Below are 24579 nucleotides of genomic sequence, written 5' to 3'. Positions count from 1 at the left end.
AGCAAGTTTTACCTTAGTTTATTATGGAGTCCCACACCCACCCCCCTGGGCGGCACCTCCAATCACCTTTAGCAACGATGGGTATCTGCATGGGAGTTAGTTAACTGTTATGGGTTGCATAGTGGTAATACGTTGGCTGTAGAGACGAACTCGATAAGTCTAATTAATTGGCTTGCTGTCGTCGACAACGGGGAAACCATAATAGACAAGGGATTGGTCCCCCAATGTTCTTTGAGTTAAATAATATTTGTGTTGAACTAGTTACACGTTCAAATTTTGTCTATGATACTCTCCATACTGTTGATAGGTTAAGTAATAATTGTAAATAAGAAGCAATAAGATGCTTATCTTAACATACTAAGAAGGTTAGGTGAGGTCGATGTTTTCTATGAAGCTTTTCAAGGTAAACTAAAATACTCACAATCAATTAGTATGTCACATATGCACTTATTAAATAAGCCAATATTGACTGTAAGCAAGTGCGAGAACGGGTTGCATACTGATGCAGTGGGTGGAGGTGGAGACCTTACAGTCAAATACTGAGTTCAGGAGTTGCATGTACTACCAAGTACTACAATAGGCTAACCTGGGATACTTTGGGCGAATGTTTTGGGTAATGTCTACATTTTTTTTAATTAAAATGTTTCATTGTGTAATGTGTGAATATTGTTTTGGTAATACAATTTACATGCGAGCAGATATACATATGAGTTATTTTTGTTTATTACCGAGGTAAGATAGACAGCACAATGTGATGCTACTGTATGATACAGAAGGGACAACAGTGTATGTATCAAGAGCTATATATAGCGGTATTCCCTGACCAACAGGTGGTGCATGCTTCAAGATACACTTATTGCCAAGCAGTAACGCCGTGGAGTCTGGTGAATGTGCTGGAGAACACACACACACATACACTGAACTCATCCTCATCTTTCTCACACACAAAATATAACTGTTTATATTCACAAATTGCCAGATCGGCCTCTTGATCTTACCCAAATGGCATTATATTCTCAGATGAACATGTTGACTAGGAAATATTTAATATTTATACTCTCTCTCTCTCTCTCTCTCTCTCTCTCTCTCTCTCTCTCTCTCTCTCTCTCTCTCTCTCTCTCTCTCTCTCTCTCTCTCTCTCTCTCTCTCTCTCTCGGTCCATCAGAATGTGTGAAGAAAATCCGCCCGCTATCATTGTGGCAGGACGCTATAGATCAGAATAACAGCCGTTATCGTGGCTCCTGGTGTAACCCACATGTGGGAGATAGCTGTTATCATGGGAGGAGGCGTTGGCGTGTGTTAAGAGACCCTCCCCCCTGTGGTAACCTGATGGTCTTATGTGTGAATATATGGACGTAACTTAGCTGTCTGAGCCTTTATAGTTCTTCAGGTAACTGTTTCTCTTGTTCCACGCTGTCTCTTGTCTCTTTTCTGTCTCTGTTTTTGCCTGTCTCTATCTCTGTTTGTCTCTTTCTTTCTGTCAGGTGTCACTATTAGTAGGTGTCATTGTGTCTCACGTAATGACACCTGTCATGAGTTTAGATCTCACACTTGTCATCAATAACACCTTGACACTTGGTGACTAAATGTCACAAGTGCTAAATATCGAGGGTGTCAGATGACACTATTCTTAAATGTCACTAGTTGTACCACGAGCAGCGAGGTACCTCGAGCAGCGAGGTACCTCGAGCAGCGAGGTACCACGAGAAGCGAGGTACCACGAGCAGCGAGGTACCACGAGCAGCGAGGTACCACGAGCAGCGAGGTACCACGAGCAGCGAGGTACCACGAGCAGCGAGGTACCACGAGCAGCGAGGTACCTCGAGCAGCGAGGTACCACGAGCAGCGAGGTACCACGAGCAGCGAGGTACCACGAGCAGCGAGGTACCACGAGCAGCGAGGTACCTCGAGCAGCGAGGTACCTCGAGCAGCGAGGTACCACGAGCAGCGAGGTACCACGAGCAGCGAGGTACCACGAGCAGCGAGGCACCTCGAGCAGCGAGGTACCACGAGCAGCGAGGTACCACGAGTAGCGAGGCACCTCGAGCAGCGAGGTACCACGAGCAGCGAGGTACCACGAGCAGCGAGGCACCTCGAGCAGCGAGGTACCACGAGCAGCGAGGCAGCTCTTGATAAAAATGAGTTCCCTGTTGGGTTATGTGTGGATCTACGTAAGGCTTTTGACACTGTCAGCCACCAAAACCTTCTTCTTAAATTACATCATTATGGAGTCAGAGGTCACTCCCTCCAATACCTTCAGTCTTACCTTACTGACAGGCTCCAGTATGTTTCTGTGAATGATTCCATTTCTCCCACCCTACCCATCAACATTGGTGTTCCACAGGGCAGAATACTTGGCTCTCTCCTCTTTCTCATCTACATTAATGACCTTCCAAATGCCTCTCTACACCTCAAACCAATCTTATTTGCTGATGACACAACTTTCATTTTCTCCAGTCCTGATCCTCTTGCTCTAAATGTCACAGTGAATACTGAAATAAATAAAGTCCATCTTTGGGTAACTGCTAACAAACTCACCCTTAACATTGACAAAACTTTCTATATTTTGTTTGGTAATAAATCCTGAAATGAAATTAATCTAAGAATAAACAATATCCAAATTAGTAACAAAGTAGATGGTAAATTGTTGGTGTCCTCATCGATAACAAGCTGAGTTTCCAGAGACACATTCTAAATATAGCAAAAAAAGTTGTTAGAACTGTTGGCATTCTTTCTAATATCAGATATTTTGTACCTCGCCCTGCCCTGGTGACGCTTTATTACTCTCTCATCTTTCCTTATCTCAATTATGGTATTTGCTTGGGGTTCTACTACCCAAAATCATTTACGTCCTCTAATTACTCAACACAAAGCTGCTATTAGAACAATATTTAACTCTGGCCCCAGACAGCACTCGGTACCCGTACTCAAATCTTTGAATATATTAGATATTATTTAAGTCACTGCACATCCTCTCATGTGTACTCTATATATTAAAAACTCTGAACTATAATGTCAATCCCGACCTTAAAAGCTTCCTAGAAGATTGCAACAGAACCCATGGGCACCACACTAGAAACAAATACTTATTTGATATTCCAAGAGTGCGCCTTAACCAAACTAGATATGCTCTACAAATTAAGGAACCCAGAATGTGAAATGACCTTCCCAATCATGTCAAAGGCTGTACCTCACTCAACCAGTTTTAAGAGGAAAACTAAATACTACCTAATATACTCCATGTAACCTAACTTACCCCCCCTAAATGTTATCCCATGTCTTGCTATTTTCAAACAATACTTTTTGTTGAGCAAGTTATATAATTGTTGATTTCTGCCATGTCCCCCCCCCCCTTTTTCCATTTTCAACACAGTTTATACTTTAATCTCAATTAGTATTAAGCTTTTGTCAAAGTGTTTTCCCCACACCTTGCCCGAAACGCTGTGCGTATTAGTGGCTTTAGGTATTGTATGTACTAGCTCTATCTATAAATCCAACATTATGTTTGTAACTCATCTACTATGTATGTACTTTTACCTAAATAAACATTTTGATTTTGATAGCGATGCGGTCATTGGTTTGAATCTACCACAACAATGACACCTGAGAGGAGGGTGGATCACTGGGGGTATGAGGGGGTACTAGCAATGGGGGGGAGGTTGCGGGGATGGGGGAAGGGGTGCCTCACCTGGCGCCCCTGATAGAGATCCACCTACAATGAGTGCCTGGCAATTTCCCTTAGTCTCTCCAGTGCCTCTTCTGACTTCGTACTGCTCCCTCCCAACATGGTAGGTCCAGTTCTTTAATACGTCCAATGTAACTCTCACAAGGGGACAACAGCTTCAAGCTCAACAATCCACACTAACTCACAAAGGGACAACAGCTTCAAGCTCAACAACGCACAATGTAGGACAGAAAACAGGTTATGTTTCTTTTACCCATAGAAAGCCGATGGAAGCGTTTACCAACCGAAGCAGTAAGTGCCAAGGCAATTTCGTCTCCATAAAATTTAGCCGGAAACAAACCTCAGGGATAATAAAGGGACCTTTTTACAAGCAGCCGGCTTCTTCAACGCCCCGAATTTTGAGTTTTGAGAAACCCCCATATATCCAGTGAGCCCACTATCCAAAAGCAACGCTAAGTCAACGTCATCACCGCTGATTTAACCTTGATCCAACGTCCAACCAACGCCACTCTTGACTATTTATTTATTTATTTTTGTATTTATTTATATATACAATAGTTTTTACATTCTTGTACAGCCACTAGCACGCGTAGCGTTTCGGGCAAGTCCTTTATCCTATGTTCCCTGGAATACGACCCCGCGAAAAATCGTTTAACAACCAGATACCCATTTTACTGTTGAGTTAAACAGAGGCTACAATTAAGGATTTGCGCCTAGTAAATCTTTCCCAGCCAGGATACGAACCCAGCACGAAGTGCTCGCGAAACGCCAGGCGAGCGTCTTAACCACTACACTACGGGGACTACCGGTTTGCCTGTCTCTATTGTTTACTATTGTACCTACTGAATATAGGGCATTCGTGGAAAACATTTATAATCTACATTCTTTTATTTTAGGCTCTCTGCCAGTCATTCCAGTTTGGTTCTACTCCATTTAACGGAGTCCGAATGCCTACCGGATAGACAGGGATGATTGTCTGTGCGCCAATTCTTAACTCTTCGCCCCCCTGTTCACCCAGCAGTAATTGTATACCTGGTTGCTGACCGATTCGCGAGTCGTGTTTCAGAGAAAACTAGTAGGTGAAGCTTACCATGAGCTATGAGAAAGACAGCTCTCAACTTGCTAGCAGAAGGCAGACGTCATCTGCTCCTGTACCACTATGTACAAAAAATAATTATCATCATCCCCCTATGTGTAGTGGGGACCGTATCCCAAATTATAATCATTGAAAGAGTACGGAGAATAGTTGAGAACCTAATCAGTGACGCATTAGGATATTTTCTCTACAATGGAAGAGGTTACTCGCATCAAATAACGGCACGTGAGAAAGATAATGAGAGTTGTAAAGCATCTGTCGATTCTGAGAAAGCATATGGCAAAGTGAACTGAAACCCAGTGGCCACAATATCCAAGAATAAGTTTAAATCAACGTTGAATCAACGTGCAGACAGGAAGTCTGAAAATTAGAAAACGGGGTGATAATTAGACACCCAATCCACAGGTCTAAAAATTTACGAAGTGACAACGTTTCGGTCCGTCCTGGATCATCACACGACTTGATAATGGTCCAGAACAGACCGAAACGTCGCCATTTCCTTTAATTTTAGATTTGTGGCTCAGATCTCTTCAATCATACCTTATTCGTGGATATTGTGTCCAATTGGAAGTGGCTTTAGAAATTAAGAAGTAAGTATAGAGTTCGAGGATTGTTGTTCATTGCTTACAATTTGTTGATGTTCTCGGAGCTTGAGGCGCAAGAGAGTGATGGTGATTGGCGTACCCGTGTCCTCAGAGAGGCGTGCAGCTGGCGGAGGCGGCGGTGGTGCTGGCGACGGCGACGGTGTTGGCGGCGGCCGTCAAAGACGATCCAATTCTACCTGACATTTGGACGGTGGTGGAGGGCTCGTATGACTCTGACGTCACGGTTAACTTCCCTGACTTGGTGAGTTCCTTCCTCACCCGACTCATGGTGGGCTACCCCATTCATGCTGGGCTACCACACTCATGCTAGGCTACCACACTCATGCTAGGCTACCACACTCATGCTGGGCTACCACACTCAATGGAGATGTTAAAACCCAAGCCGCTGCATGGGTTTTAACATCCCCATTGTGATGAATCTTTTTTCACTGTCTGTCTGTCCCACCTAGCTACCGTTGAGAAATCTCTCAAGTTATCCAAATTCACTTTTCTAGCCCAAATTCGTCCATGCGTTAATCTCCGGATGCCTTATATTTTTTGTTTGTGTGCGTATTAAGGAACCCGGAGCGACGATGAACGTCTACGAACTGTATGAGATCAAGGAAATGAAAGGAATGCTGAACATCGTTGACCACGGCCACAGCACCAGGACCAACTACTACGCCAAGACCGATCAGACCTTTGTGGTCCGCGACCACCAGTGCGCTGTGGGAACGTGAGTCTCTTTAAACGTGTTCAATCACCCAGTGTTCGTATCTCTTGCGTGTGTGAGCCCGTGTTCGTATCTCTTGTGTGTGTGAGCCCGTGTTCGTATCTCTTGTCGATCATGTGAGCCGTTCTATTATCTCGTGTGATCCATGATACGAGCCTGTACCTATCAGGGCCTTTGATGTATGTATGTATGTATGTATGTATGTATGTATGTATGTATGTATGTATGTATGTATACATACATACATATATACATATACATACATGTATGTATGTATGTATGTATGTATGTATGTATGTATGTATGTATGTATGTATGTATGTATGTATGTGTGTATGTATGTATGTGTGTGTGTGTGTGTGTGTGTGTGTGTGTGTGTGTGTGTGTGTGTGTGTGTGTGTGTGTGTGTGTGTGTGTGTGTGTGTGTGTACTTGCATCCCGTCGTATTTACATATTTTATGTACACATGTATTCACACACCCATTCAAACGCATTTGAAATCAGCTATGCATGTTTTAAATAGAGATATGTTGGTAACCATGGATACAGACACGCGCACATTATATGTTCCCACACGAGTGACAGTGACGCCTTGTGTTGCGCAGGATCCTGGAGAACGATGGTTACCGCCTCTGGGGGTGGATCTACGACGCCTCCTCCTCCGCCGGCGGCAAGGAGAACTTCCTTTACGGACCCTCGGCGCTGCTTAGGATCGTCAGGGACTACAAGGACCAAGTGGTAGGTCGTTAGGTTGACCCCATCCTCGTCAACGCCTTACAACATTAGAACTATTATCATGTTATAAATTATACCGCCTCCTACTCTCTCTCTCTCTCTCACTCAGCGCCATCTTTGTCTTCCTTTGCGCAGGAGTACAAAGGACAAGATAAGATTCGCGGCATCTCGGCTGACCACTGGCTAATTAATCACAAGGACAACTACACTCTCGACTACTACTTCGCCAGTGGGGCGTGGTTGATGCCCTTCGGACACTCTATGGATGGACTCCCGCTGGCGGCGCCGCTGCTGGTCAAGGTGTGTGTGCGAGTCTTGCCAGGTGGCGCCTTACCTGCTACCCAACCAGGTAATGTGCCTGGTTGGGTAGGCCACAACGCCATAATGGCTTTACTATGTTACTCTCTTAGCACAAATGCTGCGAAATGCTGTTTTTGTAAGACAACTTTCATGTTAAATGAACAGGTGTGATCTCTGTGTGTGACTTTCATGTTGACGAGACTCGTAGTGCGTCTCACGAGATGTGCTCAATTATTTGACGTGAAATTTATTTATTATGTTGTACATGCTCTCACGTACAGCAACTTAGCACCTATCATCAGGGGCCCAAGCACGGTATGTGGGCTACAGAACTCCCACTTGTCACTAGGTTCCAGGTACAGTACTTCGAGATCAAGATAAATTACATATTTGCTTCGAATAACTAGCAGACTTTCCACCAGGAAAGAATAACATCAATATATATAGTATTCTTCCCTGTGTGGTGATCTGAAATGTGTTGTAGACAATCACCTCAGGTCACAGTGCTTTCTCAGAAGGAAACGACATGAATATATCACATAATTACGATATATCAGTTGAAATATTATTACTAGAGTGTGTTGTGTTTGTGTACAAAGCTCAGACGAAACAGGTACCCAAGATGTGTATCTTGTCTCAGGTTCATGGGAAGCAAGGCGACCCCTGGAACCCCTCCATGAACGATTTCGACCAAAGCATTTACTACGAATACACAGACTTCAGACCCTACATCGTAAACGGCAAGAAACACGAATTTCTGGTAAGCTGTATTATTATTATTATTATTATTATTATTATTATTATTATTATTATTATTATTATTATTATTATTATTAGTTTTTAACGCACATCAAGCATAAACAAATAAAACCTACCACTGCATATATTAACATAATAAAGATATACTTAGTGTACCATACTCAAATAAAACTGAATCTAGCATACCGTATCCAAGTCAAATAAGAGTCCAATGAAACCGAATGTTCTTCATCCTAAACAAACTTAAGCAAGCCCGAGCACGTCACGGAAAGTTTCCCCAATGTGACCGAGCGCGTCACAAAAAATGTTTCCCCAACGTGCCCGAGCGCGTCACGGAAAGTTTCCCCAACGTGCCCGAGCGCGTCACGGAAAGTTTCCCCAGCGTGCCCGAGCGCGTCACGGAAAGTTTCCCCCAGCGTGCCCGAGCGCGTCACGGAAAATGTTTCCCCAGCGTGCTCTTTTTGACCACAGGTAGAGGATGGTGTGGACTGCAAGGGGAGAGAAACGCTGGACCCACACAAGATCCACCCGCCCAAAGCTCCGGAGACCTTCGAGGTCTTCATCGAGACGGTGGTACGAAACTATAATCCCACCTTACATCAGTCCACCACGACGGTCTTCAGGGCCTGGGTAGGTCAGGCTGGATATTGTCTGCAGAGCACAATGGTCTTCGTCGTGAACCGCGTCAGTAGCTTCCTTCCTGATCCCCGTCAGTACACTCCTTCCTGATCCCCGTCAGTACACTCCTTCCTGATCCCCGTCAGTACACTCCCTCCAGACCTGATACTCCAGAGTTAGGGTATGTGTTTCAGAATGGGTATTTACATTTTTTGTTAGGGAAGAGGGGAAGAGGCGGGAAATCAGATTTGCTATAGGTGTGGGTGGAGGGGTTGTTGACAGGTGTGGAAGGTGCTGACAGGTGTGTGTGTGTCTTTTACAGATGTACTACGACAACTGGAGACAGCTGTTACGGATCGACATTAACCCGGATATGGATGCCGATGAGAACACACAAGCTTATAAGAGTATCCACGACTTTAACACTGGTGAGACCTGTGTGTGTGTGTGTGTGTGTGTGTGTGTGTGTGTGTGTGTGTGTGTGTGTGTGTGTGTGTGTGTGTGTGTGTGTGTGTGTGTGTGTGTGTGTGTGTGTTCCCACCGAGCTGTGTTTTGCATGGTGGAGCGTCAGCTTGCAGACCCTGCCTCACGAACCATGCATCTTTGTTGCATCTTTATGCAACACAGTGATGACCTATACTTAATTTTAAGATAGAGACAAAGCGATCAATTGTCAATTCAATTTATAGAACACTGTTAAGATTTGATTGCTAGATACCGCCATTAGAACCACCATCACTATTATTATAAATGGCATACATTATCGTTACTACCCCTCATTGTTGTCGCTGGCATCGCCATTTCTGCAGCCCTCCCACTACTGTCACTACCGTTCATACCACTTCTACCACCATCATAAGTGGTAGAAGTTTTTCACTATCTTCAAAACTATAAAGACCATCCCTACTTGCATCACCATCAGCTATCCCTTAAAATATCACCACTACAGCACCCTGACTACCACCACCACCACTACTATCATCACTACCATCACCACTACTATCACCCCTACTACCACCACCACCACTACCTCCACCACCACTACCACTACCACCACTACCCCTGCCACAACCACCACCACTACCCCCGCCACTACCACCACCACTAAAACCACCACTACCACCACCACTAAAACCACCACTACCCCCGCCACTACCACCACCACTACCACCACCACTACCCCCACCACTACCACCACCACTACCACCACCACTACCCCTACCACTACCACCACCACTACCACCACCACTACCCCCGCCACTACCACCACCACTACCACCACCACTACCCCCGCCACTACCACCACCACTACCCCCGCCACTACCACCACCACTACCCCCGCCACTACCACCACCACTACCCCCGCCACTACCACCACCACTACCCCCGCCACTACCACCACCACTACCTCCTGCAGGGATCCAGTACAAGATCGACCTGGAGACGGGTACATGTAAGATGGGAGTCCTCGACCCAGACGAACTGGGCAACGTTATCGGTGAGTTATTTCTCTTCGCTCTTTCTCTTGTCTTCTTTCCCCTCTCTTCTCTTTGTTCCCTCGTCCTTCATCTCCTTTCTCTTTGCTCTCTGTCTTTTCCCAATCGTCCGGGTATTGTGCATAATGATATTTTATCGTGAGATAATCGTAGTGACGCCTAGTGACAATGTTATGAATGAGATCAGCTGATACGTACTATTTGTTTACGTTTGTACTCCTGCTGTGTCTCACAGGAAGTAGCGCCATCGCTGGAGTCATCATGGCCGACCCCAATAACCTCTTTCACCTGGATGACACGTGAGTACACTCACACACTCTCAAACACGCACACTCAAACCCGTTTTCTCGGCTCGCTACTCCGTGAAAAATATAATAGTTTTCCCTGACCAGGAACGTATGAACCCAAACATTCCACCTAACCTCAAAGACAAGCGTTCTCATCTCCCAGGATAAGGGACGTTCTCTAATCTGTATGGGACATCTATAAATAAAGGTAAAGGTAATTAACAGGAGAAAGTGCTAAGCTAGTATGACTACGTAGCATTTGGAAGGGCTACGAAGACAAGGAGCAAGGATAAGACGGAGGGAAGGAACGGTATCCAACCACTTGAACCGTCGGGGGATCGAGCGCTGGCCTGCAAGAAGCGAGGCCGTCGCCGTACCGACCGTTGCAAGTGCTTGGAGACCAACAGTTAAAATCTAAACTCCCATCTTGGGTTTTCGATCTCAAAGCGCTTCGTTGTCAGCACTTGTTCCTCATCTGTACCCCAACGAGCTGTTCTACAGAGACGGGTAGTATGAAGAGTCATTTGAGGGGTACACAAACTGAGCACAGGTGTAGGTGGAAACAGAGCACAGGTGTGGGCGGGAAACTGAGCACAGGTATGGGCGGGAAACTGAGCACAAGTGTGGGCGGGAAACTGAGCACAAGTGTGGGCGGGAAACTGAGCAGAAGGTGTCTCCTTCAGGTACTTCTTCAATGGGTACGGAGAGACTCGAGGGCTGAGGACCACCCGTTGGACCTCCACCAGGAAGGACCTCAGGAACCCCGACACCGGCAACAACTTCAACAAGGCCGTCGTCGACTACCAGTTTACCTCAGTAGGTCCCGTGATGTTGGGGGAGTGTTGGGGGCTGGCTGGTGTGTTGGGGGAGGCTGGTGTGTTGGGGGATTGTTGGAGACGTGCTGGTGTGTTCAACGTGTTGAGGGAGTGTTGGGAGCTTGCTGGGGAAGTGTTGGGAGTTTGTTGTGCTGGGGGAGTGCTCAGAGAGTGTTGGGGGCTTGCTAGTGTGTTGGGGAGTGTTGGGGGCTTGCTGGTGAGTTGAGAAAGTGTTGGAAGTTTGCTGGGGAAGTGTTGGGGGCTTAATGGTGTGTTTGAAGTTTGCTGGTGTGTTCAGAGAGTGTTGGGAACTTGCTGGGGAAAGTGTTGGGGGTTTGCTGGTGTGTTGGGGAAGCGTTGGGAGCTTCCTGGTATGCTGGTGTCACCACCAGCTCTGACCGGAACCTCGGAACATTACCTGCCGCAGGAGGAGACCGAGATCCACGGGGAGTGGAATGGCACGTCCTTCCCAGCGAGCATCGACGTGACCGTCTACAACGACAGTGACCCCGAGGCCATCCTCTACCGTCACACCGTCAACCTCCTCCACTTCAAGAGCTACTTCGAAGTGTTCGAGATCAACCCCTTCGACGTGAGGGATTGCATGGACATCCCTTCCCAGAGGACTTGGGTCAAAATCACCTTTGACGGTATGTTCTACTTGACTTAACAGGATCCATGCTCTGCTTGTCTTCGCAGGATCCATCAGATCCCAACTGTGTTGGAGACCGAGCCTTCTTAAGGTCCTTTGCCATTATGGCAAATTTGGTCGAATTCTATTTAATGGATTCCGTTGGCATGTCCGGCACAAACATTTGTCAGTCTGCTTTTCATCTTTCGTTTGAACACTTCCATATTCTTTTAACTTAATTTGTAGTAACAGTAACTAAATACTATATAGGCTATTTGGGCATAAATAATTAAGTATATTACAAAAATCGCATGAAAATTTATGATAATAATAATAATAATAATAATAATAATAATAATAATAATAATAATAATAATAATAATAATAATAATAAAAATAATAATAATAATAATAATAACAGTACTACACAATGCAAAATGTAACCCAACTTTTTAATCAATAAGAAACGCATTTTTTTCGCAAACATTTGTCTGGAAAGACTTGCATAAACAAAGGCCTACGTCTTAACACACCTCTATGTAACTCAGCGAGTGGAGCTGACTAGTGACCTGGCGTCTGGCGCCTCCTCTCCGTAGGTGACTGGTTCCACGGGGCGTCGCAGGGGCCTGACTTGTTTAAAAAGATCCTAATCGACAAGATTGCGGGCGACACTCAGTCTTCCTTCATCAGATTCCCTGAAGTACAGGTAAGCTTATACGCTCTCCCAGTCTTATTTCCTTGGTACCAATGGGCCTTCTGCGGATTCCTTAATCCTAATGTGTCTTGTGTTCTTATATCAACAACCCTGTTTCTGGATCAGTATTTACCCGGGTCTTTCCTAATCTCTTCCGGCGGCAGATGGACCATGATATCGACCACGTGTTCGCCACGATGCTACTGCTGGAGCCTGCGCCCTACCACCTCCAGTTCCAGCAGCTGGACGACAGGAAGCCCACCGACAGTGACACCCAGGTAGAGCATCGATCCTCTCCGCCCTCCTCTCCGTCAGGAGCACCCACCCCTCTATAGTCTCCTTCAGACGCGAGTTACGAGCCTCGCTTCTGGAGAAGAGTTCAGTTATAGTTGACCAGACCACACACTAGAAGGTGAAGGGACGACGACGTTTCGGTCCATCCTGGACCATTCTCAAGTCGATTTGAGAATCGACTTGAGAATGGTCCAGGACGGACCGAAACGTCGTCGTCTCTTCACCTTCTAGTGTGTGGTCTGGTCAACATACTTTAGCCACGTTATTGTGACTCATCGCCTGCATTCAGTTATAGTGTAACAGTAGTCTAGGATAGGGGGGGCAAGATCTATAGTGCAACAGTTGTCAAGATATGTAGATGAACAGTAGCCCAGGGTAAGATCTGTACTCTAATGATATTCAATGGGTGGTATTTCAGGAAAAGACCTGTGGTAGCAGAATAGCAAAGTTTAAATAATAAAAAGAAGCTTAATAAACTGAGGGGACAGCCCACGGCTCTAGGGGGGGGGGTGGCCTGGAGACCTTAAGCCTTCTCTTCATTCCTTACAGTGTGCTTCTAAGATGGTCTGATCATTGAAGAGTGCTGACGATGAGTCACAATAACGTGGCTGAAGATATGATGACCTAACCCACACATCACAAGATGGAGAAACGACGTTTCTCCATCTTGTGATGTGTGGTTTGGTCATCACTGAAGAGTCCTCTATAAAATAAGATTAAATTAGACGATGACGACTCACAAAGATTAAGATGAAATAATAACAGTTGAGAAGTTGAGAGATGATTACAATGAAACATGTGATTACATCTCATGGTTGTGGCCTGTTATACTTTATTGTTGTGACTTATTATAACCCATGGTTGTGGTGTATTATAACTCATGGTTGTGGTCTATTATTACTCAAGGCTGTGGTCTATTATAACCCATGGTTGTGGTCTATTATTACTCAAGGCTGTGGTCTATTATAACCCATGGTTGTGGTGTATTATAACTCATGGTTGTGGTCTATTATTACTCAAGGCTATGGTCTATTATAACCCATGGTTGTGGTGTATTATAACTCATGGTTGTGGTCTGGGTGCAGCTGGAACTGGTCGTCGACGATGTGGACATCTGCGCCTTCCGTTGTCTAAGAAACGTCAAGTTCATCTGCCAGTGAGTACAGCATCCCTCTGTATCCAGCTCCTTTCTCCTTGAATCATTGTATCATTCTTCATCAAGATACCGTGTAGGTCACTACCTATCGTCGTGACACCACTTGCTTTCGTCCAGACACTGTGTAAGTCACTTGCTTTCGTCCAGACACCGTGTAAGTCACTTTCTTTCGTCGTGACACCGTGTAAGTCACTTTCTTTCGTTAAGACTCCTGTAAGTCACTATTTTTCGTCGTGACACCGTGTAAGTCACTTTCTTTCGTCTAGACACCGTGTAAGTCACTTTTTTCCTTAAGACACCGTGTAAGTCACTTTCTTTGGTCATGACAAGTCACTTTATTTTAGTATGACACTGTGTAAGTCCTTTTTAATTACTTTATTTTTCGTGATTTTTATGAACGTTTTAATTTTTAAAATGTCACCAGATGTACTCTTATATATGTTTTTATAATAATAATAATAATAATAATTCATTGTGCCGGGGGACAGGCAGCCAGTGTATATATACATATTAAGATTATATTCCCCCCCCCCGTGTCGAAGTACTGACCCCCCAGAATGCAACCCCATAACAAGCTGACTAACTCCTGGGCACCTATTTATTGCTGAGTAAACAGAGGCATTAGGTGATACAAAACGCACCCCAACCATTTCTGTTCCACCCGGGATTCCAACCAGGCAAATTGTGCTTTTTACCTGAAAGCGTATGTATACTGAGAGGCGGAATACATCACTCGATGTTTATATAGTCCACCCTTTGTAGATAAGTCAGTCCTACATTCCTCTGCCTCCCGCAGGTCGTTCTACGAGTGCACGGATCTCGAGAGGAACTGCTACGTCAGCAACTACAAAGACTCTCCCGGGAAGTTCGTAGACATTCCCAAAGAGTGCGCCCACTACAACAAGGTCCTCCTCAAGAATGACACCATGGTTCAGAAGCCCAACGAAGAAATCGTTCTTTGGCTTAAGGGCGAGATCGAAATCCGCAACTTCGCTGTCAGAGTGGACTACGTAGACAGTGATGGTCAGGTGAGTCGGTTTGAAGATATAAAAAAATAAATGAATCTCAGAAATCACGTGACCACACCATGCAAAGTTTACAGCCAGAGATAGGCGAATCCAGCTAACCTAGTCCTAGGGGCTATCCTTGTCTAGGATGCGGTTTGCTCTCGAAGGTGCATTTCAACACCTTCGAAAAGCCGGCGGTTTCCTGTCCCCCCATCAAAGCCACTAGAAATGGTGATAAAGGCGCAGCCAGGTGCTGAGGTTAGTGCTGTTCCCCCTACACGTGCAGTGAGCAGCTCCTTATTTGGTGTTCTGTTTAAAGTCAGACTTGCCACTACCAACGTAAATGTACCAGAGACCAGGACCCTTCAAAGGTGAAGTGGGAAGTGGATCTCTCGGATACATTTTTGGACACCCTGGATGACGAGAGCGAGCTGTTGTGGAGGCCCCGCCTCAACCTAGCCTAGAGGATGGTAGAGTTTAGAAAGTCAGAGTACCGGTCAATTGCCTGCTCGCTCCATAATTTGAGTCAGGCGCCTTGTGTAAATTCAGGGAAAACAAAAATTAAAAGTGGGGACAATTGAACTTGATCCGCAAGTTGTGACAGTATAAGGACTCTCAAAGATATGCTTTTACAAAGTAAAGGACTCTCAAAGATATGCTTTTACAAAGTAAAGGACTCTCAAAGATATGCTTTTACAAAGTAAAGGACTCTCAAAGATATGCTTTTACAAAGTAAAGGACTCTCAAAGATATGCTTTTACAAAGTAAAGGACTCTCAAAGATATGCTTTTACAAAGTAAAGGACTCTCAAAGATATGCTTTTACAAAGTAAAGGACTCTCAAAGATATGCTTTTACAAAGTAAAGGACTCTCAAAGATATGCTTTTACAAAGTAAAGGACTCTCAAAGATATGCTTTTACAAAGTAAAGGACTCTCAAAGATATGCTTTTACAAAGTAAAGGACTCTCAAAGATATGCGTTTACAAAGTAAAGGATGCTATATTTTTTACCAAATCCTGTATGCTGATAATTGAGAACGTGAAGCGGCACCACCATAACGCTTCGTGGACTTCTAACCCCAGATGGTCGACTCGGCTCAGGCGAGTAAATTCGTTTCTAATTTCTGGGATATTTTTCGCATGGTTCAGTCTCTCTGATAATTATATCAATTTGAATCTCGCCTCAGTTTTCTATAAATTTATATATGGAACGTCATTGTATATCTGAATGCACTACTGTTGCATAATATTGATGTTGTTATACTCTCAGTCGAGGCTGTCTTCCTGAAGCTCTGTTTCTGACAGACGAAGGTTGGTGTATATACAGCAGTCCACTCTGAAGAGGTCCTGATGGCCGATGACCCCGTCCTAGTGGAACTGGTGAGGGACGACTTCAGGACAGCCTACGTCAAGGGCAAGCTCAAGGTCGAATACACCGACCTGCAACTGTCCAAGGTAGATGGGTAGCCTTTTGTATCTGCTCTGCCATTGTTTTATTTATATATATATATTATATATTATATATATATATATATATATATATATATATATATATATATATATATATATATATATATATATATATATATATATATATATATATATATATATATATATATATATATATATAGCCAAGAGGTATCAGGAACATCGGCTAAATGTTGGTGGGAGGTAGAGTAGGAATACCCAGGGAGTCTGGGAAACCAGGTGTAAACCAGTATGTGTTGACCCGGCAGGTAAGCTACGCCAAGTGCTTGGCGAGCTGCCTTCAGCAGAAGGCCTTCGAGTGCGAGGCATTCTCTTACTGCTACAACGACATGAGCTGCTACCTCTCCTCCTACGTGGTCGACACTCCCGCCCCGGAGAGCGACGTCATCGGCAAGACGGACTGTGTTGTCATCAGCCGTGAGTATAGTCTCCCCGCCGCTTCGCTGGTCTGAGATTTCAAGCTTTTTAACTATTATGTTTTCGTAATAATACACTATCTTGATCAGATGAAAACCGTATTGATCTGACCTCATCATACAGCCGACATGACGTCCCCTCCACAGGTAACCATCTTCATGACTACAGCAAGATGGATGGGACTGTATATCTAGGCACTCCTAAGACCACGATGCATACCTTAGGGCCGGGAAAGTGCGCCTACTTATGCGACAATTCTACTGCCTTCACATGCAGGTCAGTGCCTCCTACCTCGTCTCTCTAACAATGAGATGTTCCTGCTGTGGGAGGAACTGTAGGTCCCTCAACACCTTCAGGATCCTGTGAGATAGGGTCATTACATGAACTCACAGCTAGCGTTTGACCTGCAAATCTATAATCCCCCATATAGAATAGGGGAAGCTGCATGTATTTCTTGTACCTAAGCTAATTCAAACAAACTTCAGGAATATAGGACGTTTTGTTATTTTGTACTGTTGGTGTCAAATATAAATATCACATGAACTAATTTCTGAATAAATTGTAAGATAAAAACTCACATGTATAATTAATCATATCTCCTATTTGTTCTCAGTGTATTAAAATAGCGATTGGAGAGGCAAGATTCTGGTTAAAAGCAAATTGTTAACATAATTCAACTTCATGAGCAGATCATTTATAACAAATGTAGTTGGAAATTCATAGTAACAATGAGTACATATCCGACTTGCGGATATGATCATCAAGTTGCTGGTGACCGTTGCTATTAGCTTAGATGTTTCGTCCACTAGACAGCTTCTCCAGTAGTCTACAAGATTAGGGGCCAGATTCACGAAAGTATAAGCGCAAGTACTTACGAACGTGTACATCTTTCCTTAATCTTTGACGGCTTTGGTAACATTTATTTAACAGTTTACAAGCATGAAAACTTCCAATTCAACTGTTGTTATTGTTATAAACAACCTCCTGGTGCTTCGGAGCTCATTAACTGTTTAATAAAGCCGCCAAAGATTGAGAAAAGATGTACAGGTTCGGAAGTGTTTGCGTAAGTGATTTCGTGAATCTGGCCCCAGAACTGCAGCTATGCGAGCCCGATAATTGAGAATTGCGATTTGTGGCCCTTTAAAAAAAATTATGATACTGTTTCATGTATGTATACAGTGTAATATAACCAATGTATATATTTTTTATCAGTAAACAATATTAGTATTAGTAATAATAATAAAAATAATGAAGAATAATGCAAGACTACTTTACACATAGAAAAAATCACAATATCGTGATGTATCAAATGAACAAATCCACAAGGGCCGTGACGAGGATTCGAACCTACGTCCGAGATCATCTCAGACGTTGCCTTAATCGACTGAGCTACGACATGGTCAAAAGAGTTGAAACCAGAAGTTGTACCTTTTGTTCATTTGATACATCACGTTAATGTGATTTCTGTGTGTAATGAAGTAATGGCGAAGAGGTAGAACGGCCTATTAACATAGCTCGAGTGCATGGGGAGTTGTGTAAAACCCTGTTTGTGTCTCGGAGAGGCTACAGGATCCAAGTAAGTTAGGTACAACTTCTGGTTTCAACTCTTTTTGACCATGTCGTAGCTCAGTCGATTAAGGCAGCTTCTGGGATGATCTTTAGTTTAAGATAAAAACTAAACACTACCTAATAAATTCCCTGTAATCTACCTCACTCCTCTATTGTCAACCCATGTCTGTTATTTTCTTTTTTTTTTTTTTTAATCAACACTGTTTGTCAACCTATTGTATTTGTGCTGCTTTTTCAGTCATGTTCCCCCTTTTTTTTTTATCTTTATTTGTATTTGTTCTCAACATCTTTTATTCTTTATGCTCAATTAGTATTAAGTTCTAGATATTAATGTTTTCTTGCCCGAAACGCATTGCGTAATAGTGGCTTTAGGCATTGTATGTACTAGCTCTATCTATATATCAATCCATTAATGTAACATCACTTGTATGTATATACCTTACCTGAATAAACATCTGAATCTGAATCTGAATCTGAATCTCGGACGTAGATTCGAATCCTCGTCACGGCCCTTGTGGATTTGTTCATGCAAGACTACTGTTTAGGTACAGGTACTGAGTACAGGTATATTAAGGACTAACATGATGGCATCCTGCAGATCCTTCGACTTCTGTAGAAGTGACGACTCCTGCAACCTCTTCGACGAGCATTCTATCGATGTGCCCGACAATATGCTGAACCACTCCTACGACCAGTGTGTCCATTATACACGTACGTAACCTCCTCCTTCTCCTGTCTACACAAGGCTGTCTCTATTAAAACATGAGCAACTTTCTCTGCCACTAAACAGAAAACGCCAGGCTGCAGGGGAGAAAATGGGAAGAGCTCCACCAAACTGGGGGAGAAGTAAGAGAACTCCTGCACACTGAATAGGGTTGTGGAGAAACCTGGAGGGGAGGGAAGCTGAGAGGGCACCTACCACAGGAAGGGAAGTGGAGGGCGCAAGGGAAGTGGGGGGGGGGGCGCAAGGGCAGGAGAGGACGCGCGAAAGCACAGGGAAACACGAAAGGACATTAGGACCAAGCGAGCGGCGGACGCGGAGGAAGGGAGAGGGGCCATAAAAGAAAAGAGAAACGCCCAAGGCATGGGAAAGAAAGGGAAGGAGGGCGAGGAACAAATTGGAAAAGGGGCCACACATTAAGCACTATCACAAGAGCGTACTCGGACGAAGCGGAGGGGGTGGGGGCCAAGGAGGAGGTGGCATGAGAAGGCGGACAAGAACCTATGAGGGTTGAGAGACGAGGAAGCGGTTCCGAGGGCCGGGGACACAGAGAAGCTAAAGGAAACTAGAGAGAAATAGAACTAACGTAAATAGAACGGATATTTTATTTTGGGGGCCGGGTCTTTTAGATCTCCCATATTTGATAACTCTTAATGCTAACTACTGCCCCTACATCCATTTATACTAGATCCCCCATAGTACAGCCCTCAATTTATAACAATACTGAACAACAGATTGGAGGATGTTGATCCGGACAATTTGCTCAAAGGGTCAGATGTAACATAAGCAAGGAGCAACTGTTTCAAGCTGAACAAGCCACACAGTAGGACTGAAAACAGGAGATGTTTTTTCACCCACAGGGTTATAAACCAAAGGAGCTGCATACCCGCAGAAGCCGTAAATGCCAAAACTCTCTGTTGAATTTTAAAATCTAGCTAGAAAAAATCATCAGGAGAATGAGAGGGACCTTTGACAAGTCGCCGGCTTCATGTTCTCGTCGAGGCCACTAGTGTGTTAGTGGCCTTTAGGTAAATCCTGCTGTAACTTCTACCAATATATTATAAATTTTAGATTATTCTTTTATATTGTGTTACAAATTTATGGCCGAGCATCAGGTGACATTTCTCTCAAGCAGTGCTTGAACGTCATTAGTTATTATCTTCATTTGTACTTGAGTTTACCTCCCTTCTGCAGGTGATGCTCTCGTGGACTTCGTCGAGCATGAAAACCAGGTATTGTCCGGCAACCGTGACCGCTATATCAAGGCTGTAACCACCTCCCGGTGTGCCCAGGTCAGTACTCTCCCCACCTCCCGAGGTCCAAATCCACCTCTCTGGCCTATGACATACCTGACTAGTGATAAATGAGCAAGTGTATATGGAGACTACTTGTTCTATGCAGTGGCAATGTGCCTATGTGGGAACTGGTGTAGCTTCCATTCATCTTGTATGGTTGGTGCTGGCGTAATTGTCATACAGCTGGTATTGTGGATGCAGGTGTTGTTATAATCTATCTGATATTGTATTGTGACTTCAGGTATGCGAGGATGAGCCGGACTTCGGCTGTAATGGGTTCGACTATTGTGTGGAATCCGGGGACATTACCTGCTTTCTCACCTCGGCCCACTATTCTGACTCGGGCGTGATCATCACTAACTCTCCTACCTGCGACCACTATTCCAGTGAGCTTTTACTCTGACTCTTGCCATTTTTCAAGCTCCATATACTCATAGCATGTTTCAGTTCCGAGTCACTATAGGGCCTACTGATATATAGTTACATTTGCCAAGGTCAAAATAATATAATAATTGCCACTTTTGCTCTACTGATGCTTTCCCATTTAAAATCTGCTTTAATTCAAAGTATAAAGGAAAATTTGACTTACAGACTTTACTTATAATTAAGTTTCCCTAAAGAGTTTGACTAAGGAGACTTCAGGACTGTGCACCTGTGGAGGTTTGCTGTAAGGATTCGATGGTACAGAAATGTGCTGGTGAACTAACTTGCTTCTCCTGCAGGAGAATATTACGAGGGGGATGACAGAGACTCCCACGCAAACAAACGAAAGAACTCGAGCAAGTACATCTACGGTCCAGGTCAGTCATTATGGTGGCGGGTCAGGTTAAAATGTTAACCATGACTCAGGTCAGAGGTCACAAGTAGTCGTCAGGTAAGTTGTTAGCCAAACAGTGGGCCATGTCAGTATGCAGGCATGGGTCATGTCAGCCTATTAACCACAGGTCATATCAGTCTGTTAGGCATGGATCAATTTTGATTATTAACACATGAATAGGGCATTATGTCAGCCATGGGTCAAGTCAGTCATTACCAAATGGTAATATGAGTCAGGTTAGTTTGTCAGTAAGGAGCCTATTGGCCTTCAGTTTTAAACATTAATCAGTCACCATACATGAGTGAATCTGTTACCTCCTCTCCTAAGTTACCATCTTGCCTTTCCTTACATCTGAATCTGGAGACGTGTTATAACTGACTTGTTTTCTTTCTCATTGTGGTACTGAACATTGTTCCTAATGTACATTGTATATTACTGCACAATGTGGTACTGTACATTGTGCCACAATGACAAATACTACCGTTTTGATTGGTCTCTCAATTTCTGGGCCTTTAACCACTGCTGCAAAGATTTTCTGTTTCAGTCTTCTACAGAGTTAGTTTCCGATTGTTGGGGACCATCAAGGTCCTCCTACTAGGCCAACTACTGACCTTTGCTAAGATACTCCTCCTAGGCCAACCACTGACCCTTGCTAGGATCCTCCTCCTAGGTCAACCACTGACCTTTGCTAGGATCCTCCTCCTCCTAGGTCAACCACTGACCTTTGCTAGGATGCTCCTCCTCCTAGGTCAACCACTGACCTTTGCTAGGATCCTCCTCCTCCTAGGTCAACCACTGACCTTTGCTAGGATGCTCCTCCTCCTAGGTCAACCACTGACCTTTGCTAGGATCCTCCTCCTCCTAGGTCAACCACTGACCTTTGCTAGGATCCTTCTCCTCCTAGGTCAACCACTGACCTTTGCTAGGATCCTTCTCCTAGGCCAACCACTGACCCTTGTTAGGATCCTCCTCCTCCTAGGCCAACCACTGACCCTTGCTAGGATCCTCCTCCTCCTAGGCCAACCACTGACCCTTGCTAAGATCCTCCTCCTCCTAGGCCAACCACTGACCTTTGCTAGGATCCTTCTCCTAGGCCAACCACTGACCCTTGCTAGGATCCTCCTCCTCCTAGGCCAACCACTGACCCTTGCTAAGATCCTCCTCCTCCTAGGCCAACCACTGACCTTTGCTAGGATACAACCAACTTTCACGTGTCCCTTTGGATAACACCAGCTCCTCTTGTTCTTAATACCTCCTTGTGTGTACATTCTTTTGCTGGTCTTTGTATATGCAGTTGACATTCATTCATATTGGCTCTCAATCGACGTCATTAATAGTAGGCATTTTAATTATTTTAGCCAATGTATATCTAAAGTAGTTTTCTCCTTGGTGTTTAATGACATACTCTGTGCAATGGCATGAATGAAGTGACAAATGAGTTTACATTTGATGAGATCATATGAGAAAGCGGGCATACAGGAATGTGATATGAGGGATGTGCCATGAAAGATGATGCAAAAGATAATCATCTTGAGCAGCTCGAGATGAAGTAATGTGAGAGATGTGACCCAAGAAAGGTGTTATGAGGTGATGATAAATTTGAAGTGATACTCTCCTAATGCCTACTACTACTCCTCTCCCTTCCACTTCAGGTGACATGGCAGGCCTGGCATGCTCCATGCTGGTCATCTCCATTGGCCTCACCTTTGCTGGAGTCTACGTATATAACAAGTACTACAAGAAATAGAGGTCAGCGGCCTCATGCAAACTCCCATAAAAATACTTAGTATATTTTGACGTTACGCACGTTATTATACAAGTATTGTACTAGATGTAAAGTTAACCACCATGTTACATGTATACGTGTGTGCACGAACTAACTTTTCAAACACATTCAATTGCCCATATACTGATTGATCCCTGTACACACACACACACACACATTGTGTTTGATCACATTACCTTTATTATCAAGAATCATGGGGTCAGAAGCAAATTAAGGCTTGTAAAATACTGCAAATATATAATATACATTATGCACATGTTTACATATCACTCATTAGTTACTCTGATTCTTGCAAGATATGTCACGGCCTATTCTCTCATTACACGTGCAGATATATTTTAAGATCTTTAAATGACTTTAAATCTGGAATAAAAATACATTTCATAAGCATTAACGCTTGCAGGCATGTAAAATTTCTTTCCGAATTATATTGGCAACTATGCAAGTTTCCACTGGTCGGCTGAATTTTATTATTGCTGCTAATGATTATGTGGTCATGAAGCCTGTCTTCTGTAATTATTGTTAGGTAATTGAATCAATATGTATCCTCAGGAAGTTCAAGTCTCTGTTGTACTCGAGAATGTTATTTTGTCTTAAACAGTAGAAAAGATTAAATGTACTGTATATCAGCCTAAGTTGATAAAATCTGCTAAACTGTAAAACTAACTCTTTGCTATTTTATTTTTTTAGTAAGTGAGAAGAGGTATTTCCATTTGTTAAAAATTGCAACTGCAATACCTTTTTGTTTACCTGTAAAGTTATGTAAATATTTTCAAATAAACCATCATCATGTCAAACTATATCACCATCCATCATTTATTATGCATTAAACAATAAATCCTTATCGTTTAAATCAAACCTCTCATGCTTTGGAAGCCAGTGCTTATTTCCATGAATATCTAGTTCTGTCTGTAACAGATAATTAAAGACCTATGCCGGTATAAGACTGAATAGCAATAGTGTATATGAATGTCTCAAACGAGTTGAAAATTTCCATACCTGTATATCACTCGGGTTGTCATTATTAATTCAAGTTTGTTTGTCATGATTAGCTAGGTATGAATGTCAACATGGGTCACCTTTGCTATTCTAAAATAGTGTTAATATTGTCTTGACAATCTGACATCTTTGTCTTCGACAGAAACAGGCTAGAAAGATGATCATCCCTATACTGGTACAGTATTAGCATGTCAGTCTGTAAGTTGTTGAAAAAAAGTGAATGCATGCAGATTATATCAGCTTTATGTGCAACTTCAAATAATCTATAACACTAGCATCACCTGAGTAATAAATTAAGTATTAAAACCACATTTGTGACCCAACTATAATATTGTCTTATTATAATTAAGGAGGTCAATATCAAAGTAGACATCGACCTTTCCAACTGTTACTAAGGGAAGCAGAGGTTTTCGTTGTTATGAAAGATTCTGATGGATTGTTTTTTGCAGTAATTGTGCCACTTGTGATGGCATGAACACTTAAGTTTGTTGCAGAAAGATCCAATAAGTTAAACAAAGTATGGGATATTCAGGTGTAAAAAAAAGAAAAAAAAAAAGTTGGCACTTAGTACATACTGAACATTAAGACAAGTAAAAA

The 24579-nt window shown here is 43.6% G+C and overlaps 1 protein-coding gene across 1 annotated transcript; it reads left to right on the top strand.

Moving 5' to 3' along the window:
• Positions 1-3705: 3705 nt before the first annotated feature.
• LOC123763528 (uncharacterized) lies at positions 3706-24311 on the top strand. The gene is made up of 24 exons (XM_045750665.2): positions 3706-3788; positions 5478-5627; positions 5944-6101; positions 6704-6836; positions 6969-7133; positions 7774-7893; positions 8364-8522; positions 8833-8938; positions 9928-10008; positions 10242-10305; positions 10977-11109; positions 11536-11758; positions 12336-12445; positions 12598-12711; positions 13813-13883; positions 14680-14911; positions 16196-16345; positions 16627-16795; positions 16942-17071; positions 18963-19075; positions 20280-20377; positions 20622-20766; positions 21103-21180; positions 22850-24311. The coding sequence occupies exons 1-24, from the start codon at positions 3786-3788 to the stop codon at positions 22942-22944; spliced, it is 3000 nt and encodes a 999-aa protein (XP_045606621.2). The 5' UTR covers positions 3706-3785; the 3' UTR covers positions 22945-24311.
• Positions 24312-24579: the final 268 nt, after the last annotated feature.

This window comes from Procambarus clarkii, chromosome 5 (genome assembly GCF_040958095.1).
Source record: "Procambarus clarkii isolate CNS0578487 chromosome 5, FALCON_Pclarkii_2.0, whole genome shotgun sequence".
Classification (NCBI taxonomy): Eukaryota; Metazoa; Arthropoda; class Malacostraca; order Decapoda; family Cambaridae; genus Procambarus; species Procambarus clarkii.
Note: the sequence above shows the minus strand (reverse complement) of the source record. Positions and strands in the feature narration are given on the sequence as shown.